The sequence below is a fragment of the Strigops habroptila genome, chromosome 4 (assembly GCF_004027225.2).
Source record: "Strigops habroptila isolate Jane chromosome 4, bStrHab1.2.pri, whole genome shotgun sequence".
NCBI lineage: Eukaryota > Metazoa > Chordata > Aves > Psittaciformes > Psittacidae > Strigops > Strigops habroptila.
In genome coordinates, this window is record NC_046358.1 from 1,142,965 (window position 1) to 1,159,054 (window position 16,090).

Below are 16,090 nucleotides of genomic sequence, written 5' to 3' on the forward strand. Positions count from 1 at the left end.
CTGGTTCAGCACACTGTTATCAAAGGACACTCAGCAAGTGTTAAACCAACATTTAAACATCTGGTCCTCCTGGCACTCCCATCCTGCCTCCCCCAGCATCATTTTCTGCTGTGAGCTGGCACATTTGGGGATGGAGAGCAGGCCAGAACTGAAATTCCAGGGAGAATTATGTTTCATAATGAAAACGAATCTCATCAAGCTGAGCTGGCCTTGATTCTGGGATCACGCTGCTGCCAAGGGACACTTGGAGCTTACAAGACATTTCATATTCCCATTTTCCTCCAGTGTCATCAGGCTGCACCCTCAGTTTGTGCATGCTGCCAGGCCTCCGAAGAAATGAGCACAGTGATTCCCAAATTCACAGCCAGCTACTGCATTGGAAGCTCACTGGGAAACATACACAAATGCTCCAATGCACATAGATGGCTTGGATTTAGGTTTCAGCCTGGAGGAGGCTCCTTAACGGGAGAGCTTAGAGCAGCTCCCAGTGCCTAAAGGGGCTCCAGGAAACCTGGAGAGGGGCTTTGGACAAGGGCCTGTAGGGACAGGCCAAGGGGAATGGCTTTAACCTGCCAGAGGGGAGATTGAGATGAGCTCTGAGGCAGAAGCTCTTCCCTGTGAGGGTGCTGAGGCGCTGGCACAGACTTTTCCCAGAGAAGCTGTGGCTGCCCCATCCCTGGCAGTGTTCAAGGCCAGGTTGGACACAGGGGCTTGGAGCAACCTGCTCTAGTGGAAGGTGTCCCTGCCCGTGGCAGGGGGTTGGAGCTGGAGGAGCTTTAAGGTCCATTCCAACACAAACCAGTCTATGATATCTTCCCCTGGCTCTATCCCTCCCAGAGGTGATACACTTTCTTGGTGCTCAGCTGTCCTCAGTGGAGTTTCGTGGCTGCCACAGGAGCAGGACACTCATCCTTTCCTCCTGCCTTAACAAGCAGCACCCCAGTTGCTCAGCTCCCCATTCTGGAAGAGTCTGCCCAGAGCAAGCCCCGGCTCTGCTGGGGAATGGCTGGTACTATCAAGTTGCCACCTTACTCAATGCACAGCCACCAGCTGAATTAATGTTAATGCATACCATAAATAAATTAAGCTGCTTCTCCACTTACTGGCATCTGTTCTGAACCCAGATGAAAGCCTGAGGAGGGGGGAGACCAGGATGGCTCTGGAAGAAGACAAGGGAAGGGCTGGAAGGAAGCGTTTCTGCTCCCCACAGCAGGCTTCTGCCACCCCTTCCTGTGGTGACAGCCAGGTGGACTTCTGCAGGTGACCACCTAAGCTGGTTCCGTGGTTGGTCAGACAGCACTGCCTCTTGTGATGGACTGGGCTTTGTAACCATGAGTTGAGGGCAGTTTGATGGTGACAGTGGGTTTCTCATGGGGCTGTAGGAAGGAACTGGCTCTGCAGCAGCATTCAGAACATCCCATTCCTGTTTGGCTGCTGTGTCTGTCCTTGTGGTGCTCAGCTGCTTCCCAGCACCCCTGGCCAACTCCTTGGGTGTCTTTGCCTCTCATTTCAAGTGCTTGGGCACAGAAGTGCCCAGTGGATCCAAAACTAGGGCCACAAAACAGAGCCAGGGGACATGGAGGAGCACGGCAGAGGTGGGACCCTGTGATGCAAACCTGTGATAGAGCCACTTGGTTCCAACCTGCCCACCCCATCCTCAGTACACTCAGTTTTGGGAAAGACTGAAACCTGTCAGGATACAGGGCTGGAAGAGGGATTCTGGAGCAAGAGACACTGCCTGTGGCGTGAGTTCTGCTGGAGGAGCAGAGTGGTGACACGATCACTTGACACTGCATGTCCATGTAACCCAAGCCAGGCTCCAGCACTGTAACAGGACACGGGGCACCAACACAAAGAGAAGAGCCATTCCTGCTGCCCAGCGTGGTCCTGGGCAGGTATCAGCTGCCTGGGGAGCTGCAGGGACAGAGACTCCGCTGGTGCTGCACCCATAGGCCACCATCAGCTGCGTGGCAGAGGCCACTGGCCCTGGCTAGGCAGAACATACTGATAGAGAAGGAGTAAATTATGTTTAATGGTCACAAACCAACTCGGGCGACCTCCACAGACCTCCCTTGTCTGCCACCAGGGCCTCCAGCCCCCAGACACATGGGGATGTCTCCAAGATGAGACCTTGGGGTCCCTGCTGTGAGATGCCCATCACAGACTTGTGCCACCTCCAGAATCACCCCAAAAGCAGACAGAAACATTGACTCAACAGAGTGTTGCTTTCCCTAAAGCTGCGTTTCCTAGTGCTGGCTGGGCCTGAGGACCAGCAAAAGGGTCATTTGTTACTCTCAGTTATTGCCTGCCCAAGCCCTGAGCTTGTTCACTAGCTCAGCTGGAGCCCCCGGGGCACTCACAGTTCTCAATCACAGAATCCCAGACTGGTTTGGGTTGGAAAGGTCCTTAAGATCACCCACTTCCACCCCCGTGCCACGGGCAGGGACACCTTCCACTAGAGCAAGTTGCTCCAAGCCCCTGTGTCCAACCTGGCCTTGAACACTGCCAGGGATGGGGCAGCCACAGCTTCTCTGGGCACCCTGTGCCAGCGCCTCAGCACCCTCACAGGGAAGAGCTTCTGCCTTATCTCCAACCTGAACTTCCCCTGTTTCAGTTTGAACCCATCACCCCTTGTCCTATTGCTATAATTCCTGATGAAGAGCTCCTCTCCAGTATCCAGCATCAATGGGAGCACTGAGGTGCTGCTCCTTCCCCACAGCCCTCGGGAACAGGGTTTGTGCATGGATTTAACCCACACTGGTAGTGCCTGAAAGACACAACCCTGGCAGGCTGGTGGCTGGAAACTGAGCTGGCTACAGCTGCATGGTTGGGTGGAGAGGACGGTGCCCATGCCTAGACCCAAGGGGATGTGGGCAGCATCTGAACGGTGCCGCTCACTGTTGCATCCCTCACATGCAGATGTGTCCTCTGTGTCTGGTAGCAGGAGCTAAAGCTGGAAAGCCCCAACGTCACTGAGGTGACTTCTGAGGTTCTACAGCTCAGTGCAAGACTGGTGTTTGGGTTTAGGTACATCTGACTTGGATGAGATACCAGGCTTTTAGAGCTATCATCCCACAGGAGAGAGTCTGAGATCCAGCAGAGACCAAGACTCCATGCCCTGGAGCGGAGGAACCGCGTCCCTCGGGCTGCCCTGCACATTCTCTTTGGGAAATGACAGGGGGATTGAGGGACCTGGTGCAGCACCAACCTAACACGGATTTCCCAGGTCCTGTGTCTCCTGTTGCATTGCTCTTCCCAAGGGACCTGCCTTGCTTGCCCAAAACCTCCAGAGCACCAGATGGGGCAGATGGACACAGAGCTGTGTGTCTCCATCCACCTGCACGGCATGGCCAACACATTTCCCCCTTGGGCATGGTTTTCCCCTTTGCCAGGACAGGCCGAAAGCTGCTCGGAGCAGGGAGCATCCCTGGATGCTCTTTCCCAGTGCAGTGGGACAATACCAGGGAGAGAAGAGCTCTGGCAGTAGGTGGGTGAGAGGCAGCACAGCTTCCCAGTGCTGCTGCTGTCTGCTTCATTCCCCATCCCCTCCCCTCCCAGCCCTGAATAACTCCCTTGTCATCCCCCACTGCTCCCTTGGTGCCATTTCAGCTCCTTTCTTCACATCCCCTTTCCCACCCGAGATTCCAGGTTCAGATTTTCCCCATTCCTCGGACACTGCCTTGGGGTGAGCCTTTAGTTCAGAACCTTGGACACTTAATACTGCAACTGGAACCAGGGCTGGGAGGGAAACAGGAAAGCAGCATTCCTGCTGGCTCCTGTGGATCAAACCCAGTGGTGGGTAAGACAGGGGGGCTGAGAGGTGTGACCACAGTCCCTATGGTTGTGACTGTGTGGGGTACAGCTGTGTGGCTGTACAGCTCCATGCAGAAGGCACTTGTGTGGGGTAAACAGGCTGAAAGGGAGGTGCTCCCACTACACTCTGCTTTCCCCAGACTGTCTGTGGGTTATAGTAGGGTTTTTCTGCTCTTTTTGTGTTTATTCAGTGTCTGAGAGGGCAGAACAGCCTCAGGACTGTTGTGACCCCATGTTCCTGGTGTCTGGGGGGGGGGATTTGAGCCCTTCTTTCCTGCTGCTTGCATGAGGGGTGCCCATGGTGCTACACGGAGGTCACAGGCTGCTGCAGACAGGATCATAGAACCACAGACTGGTTTGTGTTGGGAGGGACCTTAAAGCTCCTCCAGTTCCAACCTCCTGCCACGGGCAGGGACACCTTCCACTAGAGCAGGTTGCTCCAAGCCCCTTTGTCCAACCTGGCCTTGAACACTGCCAGGGATGGGGCAGCCACAGCTTCTCTGGGCACCCTGTGCCAGCGCCTCAGCACCCTCACAGGGAAGAGCTTCTGCCTAAGAGCTCATCTCAATCTCCCCTCTGGCAGGTTAAAGCCATTCCCCTTGTCCTGGCCCTGCAGGCCCTTGTCCAAAGCCCCTCTCCAGGTTTCTTTGCACGGTATCTACTGCTCATGGATGGCATGTTACTATGTGATGTGGAAGCTCTTGGAGTGAATGAAAAGGCTCTCATTGAGCTTGGGGACAGCCCAAGGCATGAATGGTGTGTGGCAGCAGGGAGCTGCTCTGTTGATAACGTGTCAGCAGCTGCTGGAAGGTGTCACGAGGCCGAATTCCTCCTCAGCACATGTAATATTTCCCCCAGCTCAGCCCAAGTGCTCACATTCCTGGTTTATTAGCTGAAGACACAGCCCACTCTAGAAGAGCAAATAAAACCTGACCCACCTCCTGGGTTGTGCAAGGATGGAGCACAGCAAGAAACACTGTGTGCAGTGTCCAGGCCGTACAGTAACACTCTGTCTGCGGGGCAGGACCCAGGGCTGCTCTGTGGGAGAGAATCAGGGTATTGAGGAGCTGCAGGGGAAGCTCAGGAGTAAAAATGTGCCTTTTTCTCCCTCTACAACCAGCAGTCCATGCATGGAGTAACTGCTCATGGTTGTTACCTGCAGGACCACTCTTTCTCCCACCCTTGGTACCACTGGGATGCTGTTCCAGGGATGCTCTCTCCCTCTCTGCACTACTCACCATCTCTAGAGGCTGTAACCATGTATTCCAGCTGTAAGCTGGGTCCTGCAGGCAGAGTTATCCCAGTCTCCATGCACACAAGCCGCCAGGCTGAAGGGAGTGTTCACAGCCACATCTAACTCCCTGCAGAAAAGGGTGTTGCACGGAAATGGGGAGGGAACTTGGCACAAAGGATGTGGTTTGGTTTCCTGGTCCAAGCTGATAACCCTGTCCCTCCAGGATGTGCATCGATCCTGCCTCTTTTCCTCATTTATTACTCCCTTTCATACCTTCCACTCCTTACAAAGCCAAACAGGACGCTCCCTTCCAGCCCAGATTTCAGCCTCCTCACTGGGATTTCAGCCCAGCACCAGTTTGAGCCCTTGGGTAAAATCCACCTTCCTACTGCCACAGTGGGCTGAGCTTTTCCCATTTCCTCAGTGGCCACTGGTGCCAGTGGGGAACATCATTCCCACAGCACTGGTAGCCACAAGGTACTGGTGATAGAAAACATTCTGGCTTTGCAGTTCTCCCCACACCTCTGGGTACGAGGCAAGACTAAAGGCAACTGGCTCAGAAAGGGCTGAACAACTGAACTGAGTTCAGTTACAGAACCAGGTACAGGGTTTTGTCCCCTGAAAGAAGTGTTTTAGGGCTTATTGGGCCAGATCCTCAGAGGCAAGAGATGAACTTACCAGAGTGTGTGCATAGAGTCATAGAATTGTTTAGGTTGGAAAGGACCCTTAAGATCACCAAATCCAACCATTACCCCAGCACTGCCAAGGCCACCACTAAACCATGTCCCCAAGTGCCACATCTACACAGCTTTTAAGCACCCCCAGGGCCAGTGGCTCCAGCCCTGCCCTGGGCAGCCTGTTCCAATGCCTGAGCACCCTCTGGGGAAGGAATTGTTCCTCAGCTCCACCTAAACCTGCCCTGGTGCAGCTTGAGGCCGTTTCCTCTTGTCCCATCCCTTGTTCCTTGGGAGCAGAGACCAGCCCCCTCCTGGCTCCATGCTCCTGTCAGGCAGTTGCAGAGAGCGAGAAGGTCCCCCCTGAGCCTTCTCTTCTCCAGACTAAACCCCCCCAGGTCCCTCAGCCGTTCCTCATCACACTTGTGCTCCAGGCCCTGCACCAGCTCCGGGGCCCTTCTCTGGCCCTGCTCCAGCCCCTCAATGTCTCTCTTGCAGTGAGGGGCCCAGAACTGACCCAGGATTCGAGGGGCAGCCCCACCAGTGCCCAGCACAGGGGGACAATCCCTGCCCTGGCCCTGCTGCCACACTGGGTCTGAGACAGGCCAGGATGCTGGTGGCCTTTTTGGCCCCCTGAGCACACTGCTGGCTCATCCAGCTGGCTGGTGACCAACATCCCCAGGTCCTTTTCCATGAGCAGTTTCCAGCCACTCTTCCCCAAACCTGGAGTGTTGCAGGGGGTTGGTGTGACCTGATTGAAGACATAGCACTGAGCCTTGGTGAACCTCAGACAGCCTCAGCCCATCGATCCAGCCTATCCAGATCCCTCTGCAAAGCCTCCTGCCCTCAAGCATGTCCTATGTGGCATCCACACTCAAGTCATTCAGAACTTTTTGGATCACCCATGCCATTCATACAGCAATATTTGGGCTCAGCAATGGCACAACTGTGATTCACCCATCACTGCTCTTTAGGCCACAGCAGTGGATTGCACCAGCAAGCTTCCTCCTGTGCTGTGAAGTTTCTTCTCTTGCCAGACACCAAAAGCAAGGGACAAAGCTGTGTTGTTTTCCCACCTCTTTGGCTCTCTTGGCAGACAGAAGGGGAAGAGCACAGCGATGGTCACCATGGGCTCATGCCAGCAGCTTTTACCACCTTCAGATACTTGCTGTACCAGTGCCACAGCCCTGAAGCTCTCCTTGCCCTTTGCAGCCCAGCCCCTGTATATCCAGAGAGTCCTCCACTGCTACAGCTTCTGAAGGTCACAGAAGAGAAGTCATTTAAACAGAGCTTAGACACCAACCTGCACCTTTAACAGCAGCTTCCACCTGATTTGGGGGAAACCATCACTGTATTCCTCTAATGCTTATTAATCACATGGGGATTATGCAGATTCTCTCCTCCCAGGCCAGGGGATGGGTTGGATGACACCTTCCAGGGCTCAGCTCTTCTCCCTTGCAAGACACTATAGCAATGCAGTGTCCCTGTGCGAGAGGTGTCAGGTGAACCAGGAGGAAATGAGCTCCTGCTGCCAATGTGCCACCCTTCATACATACACAATCGGGCAGAGAGGGGCCAGGGCTGTGAGAAGGGCAGTGAGAGACACCCAGGACAAGTGACCTGACTTCTGCAGCCTCTCGTGGCCAAGGGAGTTCACCTCTGCAAGGTGAAGGATCCCCCTTGTAGAGTCAAACAGCCACAGATCTCCCCACAGCATCGTTCTGTGTGTGATGTATTTGGATCAGCCTGGCACAACCAGAGCCAGATCCAAGCTAAGGCAGATAACAATGAATCCAGGGAAAGCTCTGCAGTGTTTCACCACAGTGCTTTGAAGGAAATAAACCAAAAAGCCCCTTTTTATTTAAAGCACACACACTTCTTGGATAGACGGGGCCTAAGACTGTGCCTGGAGAGGGGCTTTGGACAAGGGCCTGTAGGGACAGGCCAAGGGGAATGGCTTTAACCTGCCAGAGGGGAGATTGAGATGAGCTCTGAGGCAGAAGCTCTTCCCTGTGAGGGTGCTGAGGCGCTGGCACAGGGTGCCCAGAGAAGCTGTGGCTGCCCCATCCCTGGCAGTGTTCAAGGCCAGGTTGGACACAGGGGCTTGGAGCAACCTGCTCTAGTGGAAGGTGTCCCTGCCCGTGGCAGGGGGTTGGAGCTGGAGGAGCTTTAAGGTCCCTTCCAACACAAACCAGTCTGGGATTCTGGGATTCTGTGATCAGCAGCCTGGATCTTTGATTCTTCCTGTGTTAAACTCAAAGCTGAGCACTGGGAAAGGAGATTCCCATGTTCCAGCATCCTGCTGTCCCCGGAAAGCCCGGCTGTTCTCAGGCCCTGTGGTTATATTTGTGGATGCCAGGAGGAAACACAAAAATAACAGTTTCCAGGGTGTGGGTGGCAGGTGGGAGCCAAGGACACAGGAGGGACCTCAGGAGAAAGAACCAGCAGACATCTTAAAGCAAGGGACAGGAAAGAGACTGTGTAAAAACAGCCCCTTTCCCTCCCTGGGCAGCCTTGAGGCAATATAAAGGCACTTTTGTTCTAGTTCTGCCATTCTTGGAGGTAATGCAGAAATTCCCCAGGGAGAATCAGCAGAGGGAGGGAACATCTGCATTTCATCCCTGCCCTGGGGCTGCTTCTGTCTGGAAAAGGCTGAGAATGGCTCAAGGGGCCTTTGCCCCCTGAATCCCCTCACCCCAGCGCAGGGATGGCTCTGGGCTATGCAGCACACTGAGGTTTCAACAGGTCCACAAGATTCCCAAAGGCTTCTCCAGGCATTTTCCCAGAGGGACACACTGATGTGCCCTGACCATGACATAGCCAGCTTCTTGAGCTTGGAGGGTGGGGTGAAGGCATCAGAGGGACCCCAGAGAGGCTGTAACATCCAGCCACAGCCCTGACCATTGCTACAGCCCCATGGGCTGCTCTTCCACCAGAACACCTACAGTCTGGTAGGTTGTTCTACCAGAAACCAGCTTCTCTCTAGGAATAGCATCCCCCTGGAATACCTTCACTTCCCCCAGGGAATACCAGCTCCTGGCAGAGCTCTGCACAGAGGAAGTCCCTAAGGAAGGGGCCTTTCAGTGCTGGAGACTTTTCCCTATCCAGATGTAAAACCCTCTTTGTTTCCAGACCAACCACTTGAGCCTTTTCCACTCCGTTTTAAGGAGGGGATGGCATGTCTCAGAGTCCAAATGTGCCTCCATCCCACACAGCAGCAGTGTTCTCATTTCCAATAGTGTCATCTATTTACACCAGAAATGCTTGGTGAGGAAATTGAGGTTATGGAGAGAAATAATAAGTGTCTCTCACCTGCGCCAGAAATCCCTGTGGGATGTGTTGCCTGTTCCAGACCTTGCCCCACATTTGAAGTAGGGCAGACTGCAATTAAACCCCCCAGCACACAGAAAATGCCATCGACCCTTCAGTGCCAGCCTGAGGTGGGAAGTGGCCGTGCTGGGATATTAAGTAGTTTACTCAAGGTCACTTGAAGCTAGTGGCTGAGCAAGGAGCTGTGCTGCGTGTCTGAGGTCTTGCCCTCTGAACTATCCTCACTCCACCTCCGAGGTGGTGCTGGTGATGTCAAAGGGGGACCTGGCACCTCCATTAACACCTCTGTCAGTATAGAGTCATAGAACGGTTTGTGTTGGAAGGGACCTTAAAGCTCATCCAGTTCCAACCCCTGCCATGGGCAGGGACACCTTCCACTAGAGCAGGTTGCTCCAAGCCCCTGTGTCCAACCTGGCCTTGAACACTGCCAGGGATGGGGCAGCCACAGCTTCTCTGGGCACCCTGTGCCAGCGCCTCAGCACCCTCACAGGGAAGAACTTCTTTCTATCCAACCTGAACTTCCCCTGTTTCACTTTGAACCCATCACCCCTTGTCCTATCACTCCAGTCCCTGATGAAGGTCCCCCTCCAGCATCCTTGTAGTCCCCTTCAGACCCTGGGAGCTGCTCTGAGGTCTCCAGGCATGTCCATCAATAAATCACTTCTCCTCACCAACAGCAGCCACTTCAGGGCTGCCAGGATCAGGCAGAGGCAGAGCACACGCTGTGTTTTCAGTCACAGGGATACAGGGTGCAAAGCACTTGGGTGTCCTGCCAAGCTGATGGCACAGCTCAGGCTTAAAGACGTTAGACAAGTGTTAAACAGCTTTAAAGTCAGCTTGAAACCAGCTTCTCTCAACCCCTGCCAAGCTCTGAATGAAAGCATGTTGGCTGTCTCTGGGCTATCTTTGTATGTTTAATGTGCTCCTGTGGCCATAGAGGGGTTTGGTACCAGTGCTCAGCCCTGTGCCTTTGGAGAAGCACCAAGAGGAGCTTAAATTAAGAGCTCTTCTCTGCTGGCCAAGGGGAATGGTGCAAACCCCAAGCTAAATCCCATGGAAAGCTTGTTCTGGAGAGACACCTGCTGGCAGTGTCCATAGGGCTGAGCTGGACCACACTCGTCCTGCTTCCCTGGAAGCCAAGAAGGAATAAGAGCATGACAGAGATGTAAAGGGAATCCAGAGGGAAAGGTTCATGCTACCAAGGTGGAACCCAAAGGAAAAGCAGGCTGCAAACGTGCGTGTGGCCCAGGCCCCAATCCCAACTCCAGCAGTGCTGCAGCACTAAACCAGGGGCAGTCACTGGAGCAAGAGCACCCAGTAAACACTTAACAAGAGAACCCTGAGAAAGACCCACACTCTAATGTACCTGAGAGGTCTGAGCTTGTTCAGCCATAACCAGTCTCTAACCACCCTCCCACCAACCTCTGCTTCTGCGACAGGCAAAGAACCCCCAAATTCCCATGAGGTGCGAGCTCAAAGTAAGTGAAACAGGAACATTCCAGGGGCTGGATGGAAATCCTACTCCATTCTAGGCAGGAGAAATCAGGGCATGAAGCTGCATGTTCCACGCAGGAGCACACACGTGTGAGGAAGGAGTTTGCAGGAATCCTGGCAATCAGTGCCGAGGAGACACGTGCCTGTAAGAGGTTTTAACTCTCTGGGAAAGCAGCAGATCCAGACCAGCTTCTCCTTCCTTTGCCCAGGATCTGCTGGCAGGAGGTTTAAGTAAGAGCTATTCAGGTGAGAAGTGAATACAAGAACATCCTCAGGACTAAGCTAAAGCTCCAGACTGGTGCTTTGGGGTTTGTTTTCTGCTCTTGTCACAGCAGGATGCTCTTTGCTGCATTTCCTCCTTGCTAGCACTCTGCTGCTTGCAAGGCTTACGGGAGAACACACATCAGAGGTGGCAAACTACACCCCAGGCAACATTCAGGCTTCTCCATCACTATGACCAGCTTCAGAACCATCCTTCCTGAGCCTGGCCCTCATTTCTGTCCTATTGCTCCTTCCACTGACCCCTCCGCTGTCCCTGTACAACTGTGTGTGGGACAGGTTCACTCAAATTTGCTCAGGGAAAGAGATGGACAGGATGCATGGTCTAAACTGGTGCTGGAGGTGGTGTCTGTTTGCAGGAGTCTCAGAGATTCCTGGTAGCTTTGGAGGTGTAAAGGACAGCAGAAAACAACTCCGTGGTTTGGGAGCAACCAGGGGCTGTGCTGACTTGCGGTGAAGTGGTCAGAGACCATTTTTGCTGGGATAGAGTCAGAAGAGAAGGAAAAGGCTGTCAGAGCAGCACTGCTGCATCGAATCACAGAATCAACCAGGTTGGAAAAGCTCTTGAAGCTCATCAAGTCCAACCATTCCCCAGCACTGCCAAGGCCACCACTAACCAATGGCACTGAGGGCCTTGTCTACAGGTTTGGGAACACTTCCAGGGTTGGTGCTCTGGAAGTCCAGTCACTGCCTGTGTTGCCCGTGAAGCTTTCCCTTCTGTGAGTGCCCTCTTCCCCACTTGCTGGGCCTCTCCCCATGTAGAACCCAAGACAGGCGGAGGCACCACTCACCCTTCCCTCTCCCTGAACACATTCCAGCTCCTCTCCCTGACCTGGGACTCCCCCCCTGTCCCTCCCACAGCAGCCACGATAAGATACACTTGTAAAGAGTCTGATAACAGACGTGCAGGCAACACAAAAGCGGACCAGGGCTCTGTTCCCCTCCACTCTCCCTTTGTCCCTGCTCCTATCACCCAGTCTAGTCACTCTTCCTTCTTTGGTGGCAATGCATGTCAGGCAGGAGCCTGCTGCTGGCCCTGCGGAGGTGACCAGGGTGCAGGAGGACCTGCTGGCTCCTAAGGGTGCCCACATTGCTCACTGCTTGGGGCTGGGTAGCTTCTCTGTCTACAAAGCAACTTGTGCCTCATCACAGCCCCGAGTGAAGGCAGCGCTGAGGGAGCCTGTGTCTGGCCGTAGTGGGCACTTAGAAGCCACTTCATGGGGGGGAACAAATGGTGTAGTAGCTTCAGTAGTACAATAGGAGTAGCAGCAGATAGGAAAGAGTCACTTCTACTTTACACAAGGGACAGAGGGGGGGAAAAAAAGCAAGACACCAGCAATGGTAAAGCCAGAAGTACCACTCGAGCTCCTTCATCCCTTCCCCAGAAGGGATAGGATTTGCAGAGACAGAATTCCATGCAGAGGCAGGGATTTGTCCTGCTGGACAGACTAAAAGAATGCGACACACCTGCAGTTCCAGACGGCAGCAAAAGGAGAAGTCAGACCAACCCATGGTGGCCCCAGGGAGGAGCTGCATCACAAGCACCTTCATTAGGCTCATGTCCTCACCCAAGGGGCAACCAGAGCCCTGGTTGCCTGTGGCCTGTCCAGTGGTCACTGCTCCAGCAGACCCTGCTCCTTCCCAAAGCTCCTTCCCACCTCCAGCCTCTCCCAGTGGTCTGCACTTCAAGACCCACTTCACCTGGGTCTTGTGGGTCCTGCACCACTTCACCAAAAGATCCTTTTCTTAATATATTAGGAAAGAAACCAAATGAATTCCTACAGGATATTCATTTTCTGGGTGCCAGAGAGAAGCCACCAAGAAGGCATTGCAGAGCTTTGAAGTAAACCACAACTAAGTAAACTAAGATTAATACATACTGCTCCAAACCACATTTGCTGTGTTGTGAGACCCTCTTGGTTGTGACTGTAGCAATAGAGGACAGGATGGTGTAACTCAGGCTGTAAGAAGGGTGAAAATGTATAGAACTGCCACTGCATTTCCTAAGCAGAGCAGGGATCAGGATGTCTTCTGCTGGAGAGGAAGATGCTTCAGTTTGGATGCTTCCAGATCACTCTGGGCTGGGATCGTTACTCCTCTGCTATTCCAGCCAAGTATTTAGAAGGAATCTCTGGTCAAGCACCAATGAGAGAGGTGGCAGAGGAAATTCTTACAGGATTCTCTTCAATAACCTCACAAAACTCCAAGCAATTTCCTCCCAGTTCCTTCTTACTGCCACCTTCCAGTAAGAAATGCAGGAAGTAAAGGAACATTTGTTGCCTCATACAAACATTGTACAAGAAACTCCGGCTCTGAGTGGCTGCCCTTGATCCCTGCAGCCCTTCCTGTCTCTAACTCCAGCCCTACGCTGTGGCTTGCCAGGAAACACCAGAAAGCAAACTAAAACGTAACAGCAGCGGAGAAGGTTCCTGCTGGAGGATGATTCAAAGGGCTGTTATAGAATCCCAGACTGGTTTGGTTTGGAAGAGACCTTAAAGCTCATCCAGTTCCAACCACCTGCCACGGGCAGGGACACCTTCCACTAGAGCAGGTTGCTCCAAGCCCCTGTGTCCAACCTGGCCTTGAACACTGCCAGGGATGGGGCAGCCACAGCTTCTCTGGGCACCCTGTGCCAGCGCCTCAGCACCCTCACAGGGAAGAGCTTCTGCCTTAGATCTAACCTAAATCTCCCCTGTGATGATCTCCAGAGGTCCCTTCTAACCCTAATGATGCTGTGATTCTGTGTACCCTACACACCAACTTGCCGGTCCCTGTTACAAAGGTTAATATCATTAATGTGTCTTACTATTCCCAATACTCCAACTGAAGCTGGAAGCTCAGAGATGATGGGAGTAACTGTAGCATCCCACTGAAGCCTTATTTTCTTCTTCTTGTTGCAGAACAAAGGAAAAAATACTCCAACTCCAACATCATCATGCACGAGACATCACAGTACCACGTGCAGGTGAGTATGCAATGAAACCCTACAGGCTGCGAGGCCAGCGTCAGGGATAGGTGCTGGTAACACAAAGTGTTTCATTGGTCCTGCACCTTCATTAGGCCAAAGAGGAGGTGGGAACCTTAGAATGAGCAAGAATCATTCTTTAAGGTCCCTTCCAACCTAAACCATTCTGTGATTCACATCCTGAGAGGCAAACAGCAAAGCCGCTTGAAAACTCATGTTCCTGCCTCCCTGATGCCTGTAGGAATGCTTGTCTCCCGAGCTTCCCCACCCAAGCTGGGCTCATACACTATTTCCAGCCCCTGGACTGTAGGATACACCTTCAGACTTCACCATCTACCGTAGTTTCCCTCCTTGAGGGAATTATCAGCATGGTCCTGCCAGCCTGGACGTGGGGCTGAGGCCACACAAGCCCTCTCAGTCACATATATTGAAGCTGGGGTCATCCAGGCTTCTCATTCAATTTGAGCCCAAAAGTGTAGGAAAGTAAAGAGCACACACAGGAATTTCTGCACCATAGACTCCTCTCATAAAGAACTAGGAGAGCAGCACAAGTCATGAGACAATTCCTCTCCCAAGACTGACCCCACTCCTTCCCATGAATCAGAGGTTTCAGCTGGACTGGATCCTCTCCTTTCTCTCCCCTCACACAACGCCTGCTCTAAAATCAACACCAGCTCTCCTGCCATGCCTCGTTTCCCTGTTGCTCTCCAGAGTTCTGTTACAACAGGGCATTATTTGGAAGTCCAAGCAAAGAGTGTCTGGTACAGCTCAGATTCTCCCAAGGCTACAAACAGCCATGGCACAGCTCTGAATCACCCTCAAGCCCTGTAACAAAGCTGGGTCCAGGCTTTGGTGGCTTCTCCCGTGGCACAGGTCACCCCTGGCCGTTCAGCTGCCCCTCCCTGGGATCCCACGTGTTTCTTTGAACTGAAGAGTAGGAGAAACCCACATCAGACACTCTGCTTTGGGGATGGGGAGAGAAACAGAGACCGCTCACTGCTGCTGCATGTCCAGTGTGTGGCCTGTACCAGAGCTCAGAACTTACTGGTTTGACCCCTTTCCCTTGCTGGGCTCTATCTATAAGCAGGGTCTAGGGACACGGAGGTCAGCAGCTCTGTCCTCTTGCTATAAGGTGTGACATGAGCATGGGAGGTCACTGCCTGAAGGACCTGCTGCAGAGCTCAGTCATTCAGCCACTGTCTGTCATTGCAGCCTGCAGATGGGGAACCACTGATGAGAAGGGAGGACAAGAATGATCAGTAAAACATGTTAAGTTGGGTTCATTACACATGGGCCTCTTTTCTACTGTAAATCTAAATTGAAAATGGCCTATGAAACTATTTATCAAAAATCTATTTCCTTTCTGAACAATCAAGATTCAGCAAATGAAAGTGTTTAGTAACTGGGGGGATAACAGGAGAAAAAGATGTTAAAAAGACAAGGGAATTCTGTACAAGGAAATAGGAAATGGAGCTGCTGTTCTTCTCCCTCCTCTCTCTTCATTTGAAGAGCAGTGGGAGCTGCCATCCTTCATCACCCCATGCTTCAAACCCTCCTTGGTCAGCACATACAGGTTAAACGCAGGGCTCCCTCATCTGCCCGTACAACAGAGCCCACATGGATTATCACCTTTCAGCTCCCCCCAGCTACTGTGTCCTCTCAAGTAACCCAAAACCCTTCAACCACAATGGGAACTCAGCCAAATGCAGCTCCCAGTGTCACAGACATTCACTCAAAGAGAAGGAGCCAGCCTGGATGTCCCGGGCCTGGCAATTCCTCTAATGGAATACACCAGTGCTGACCACCATAGGATGGAGGTGCCAGTCTGAGGCCAACTGGACCATTCCCACTGCAAACTCGGCAAGGAGAGAAAGGAAGACACTTTAAGAGGTTCATATAGAGCATGAGCAGCAGGTCAAAGGAGGTGACCCTGCCCCTCTATTCTGCTCTTGTGAAACCGCACTTGCAGCACTGTGTGCAGTGCTGGTGTCCCCAACATAAGGAGGACATGGAGCTGCTGGAGCAAGTCCAGAGGAGGCCACGAGGATGATCAGGGGCTGGAGTAGCTCCCGTATGGAAACGGGCTGAGAACATTGGGGCTGTTCAACCTGGAGAAGAGAAGCTGCGTGGAGACCTCAGAGCAGCTTCCAGTGTCTGAAGGGGGTACAAGGATGCTGGGGAGGGACTCTGCATCAGGGACTGGAGTGATAGGACAAGGGGAATGGCTTTAACCTGCCACAGGGGAGATTGAGATGAGCTCTTAAGCAGCAGCTCTTCCCTGTGAGGGTGCTGAGGCGCTGG

The 16,090-nt window shown here is 53.1% G+C and overlaps 1 protein-coding gene across 2 annotated transcripts in view; it reads left to right on the forward strand.

Annotated features, from left to right (window-relative positions):
* EPS8L2 (EPS8 like 2) overlaps window positions 1–16,090 on the forward strand; it is a 64,032-nt gene that overhangs the window by 25,556 nt on the left and 22,386 nt on the right. Inside the window, exon 4 of one of the 2 annotated variants that reach the window (XM_030483612.1) lies at window positions 13,725–13,789. The exons of the other annotated variant lie outside the window; for it this stretch is intronic. Within the exon in view, the coding sequence (XP_030339472.1) occupies window positions 13,725–13,789 (65 nt within the window). The remainder of the gene's footprint in view (window positions 1–13,724; window positions 13,790–16,090) is intronic. 2 annotated transcript variants of the gene reach the window in all.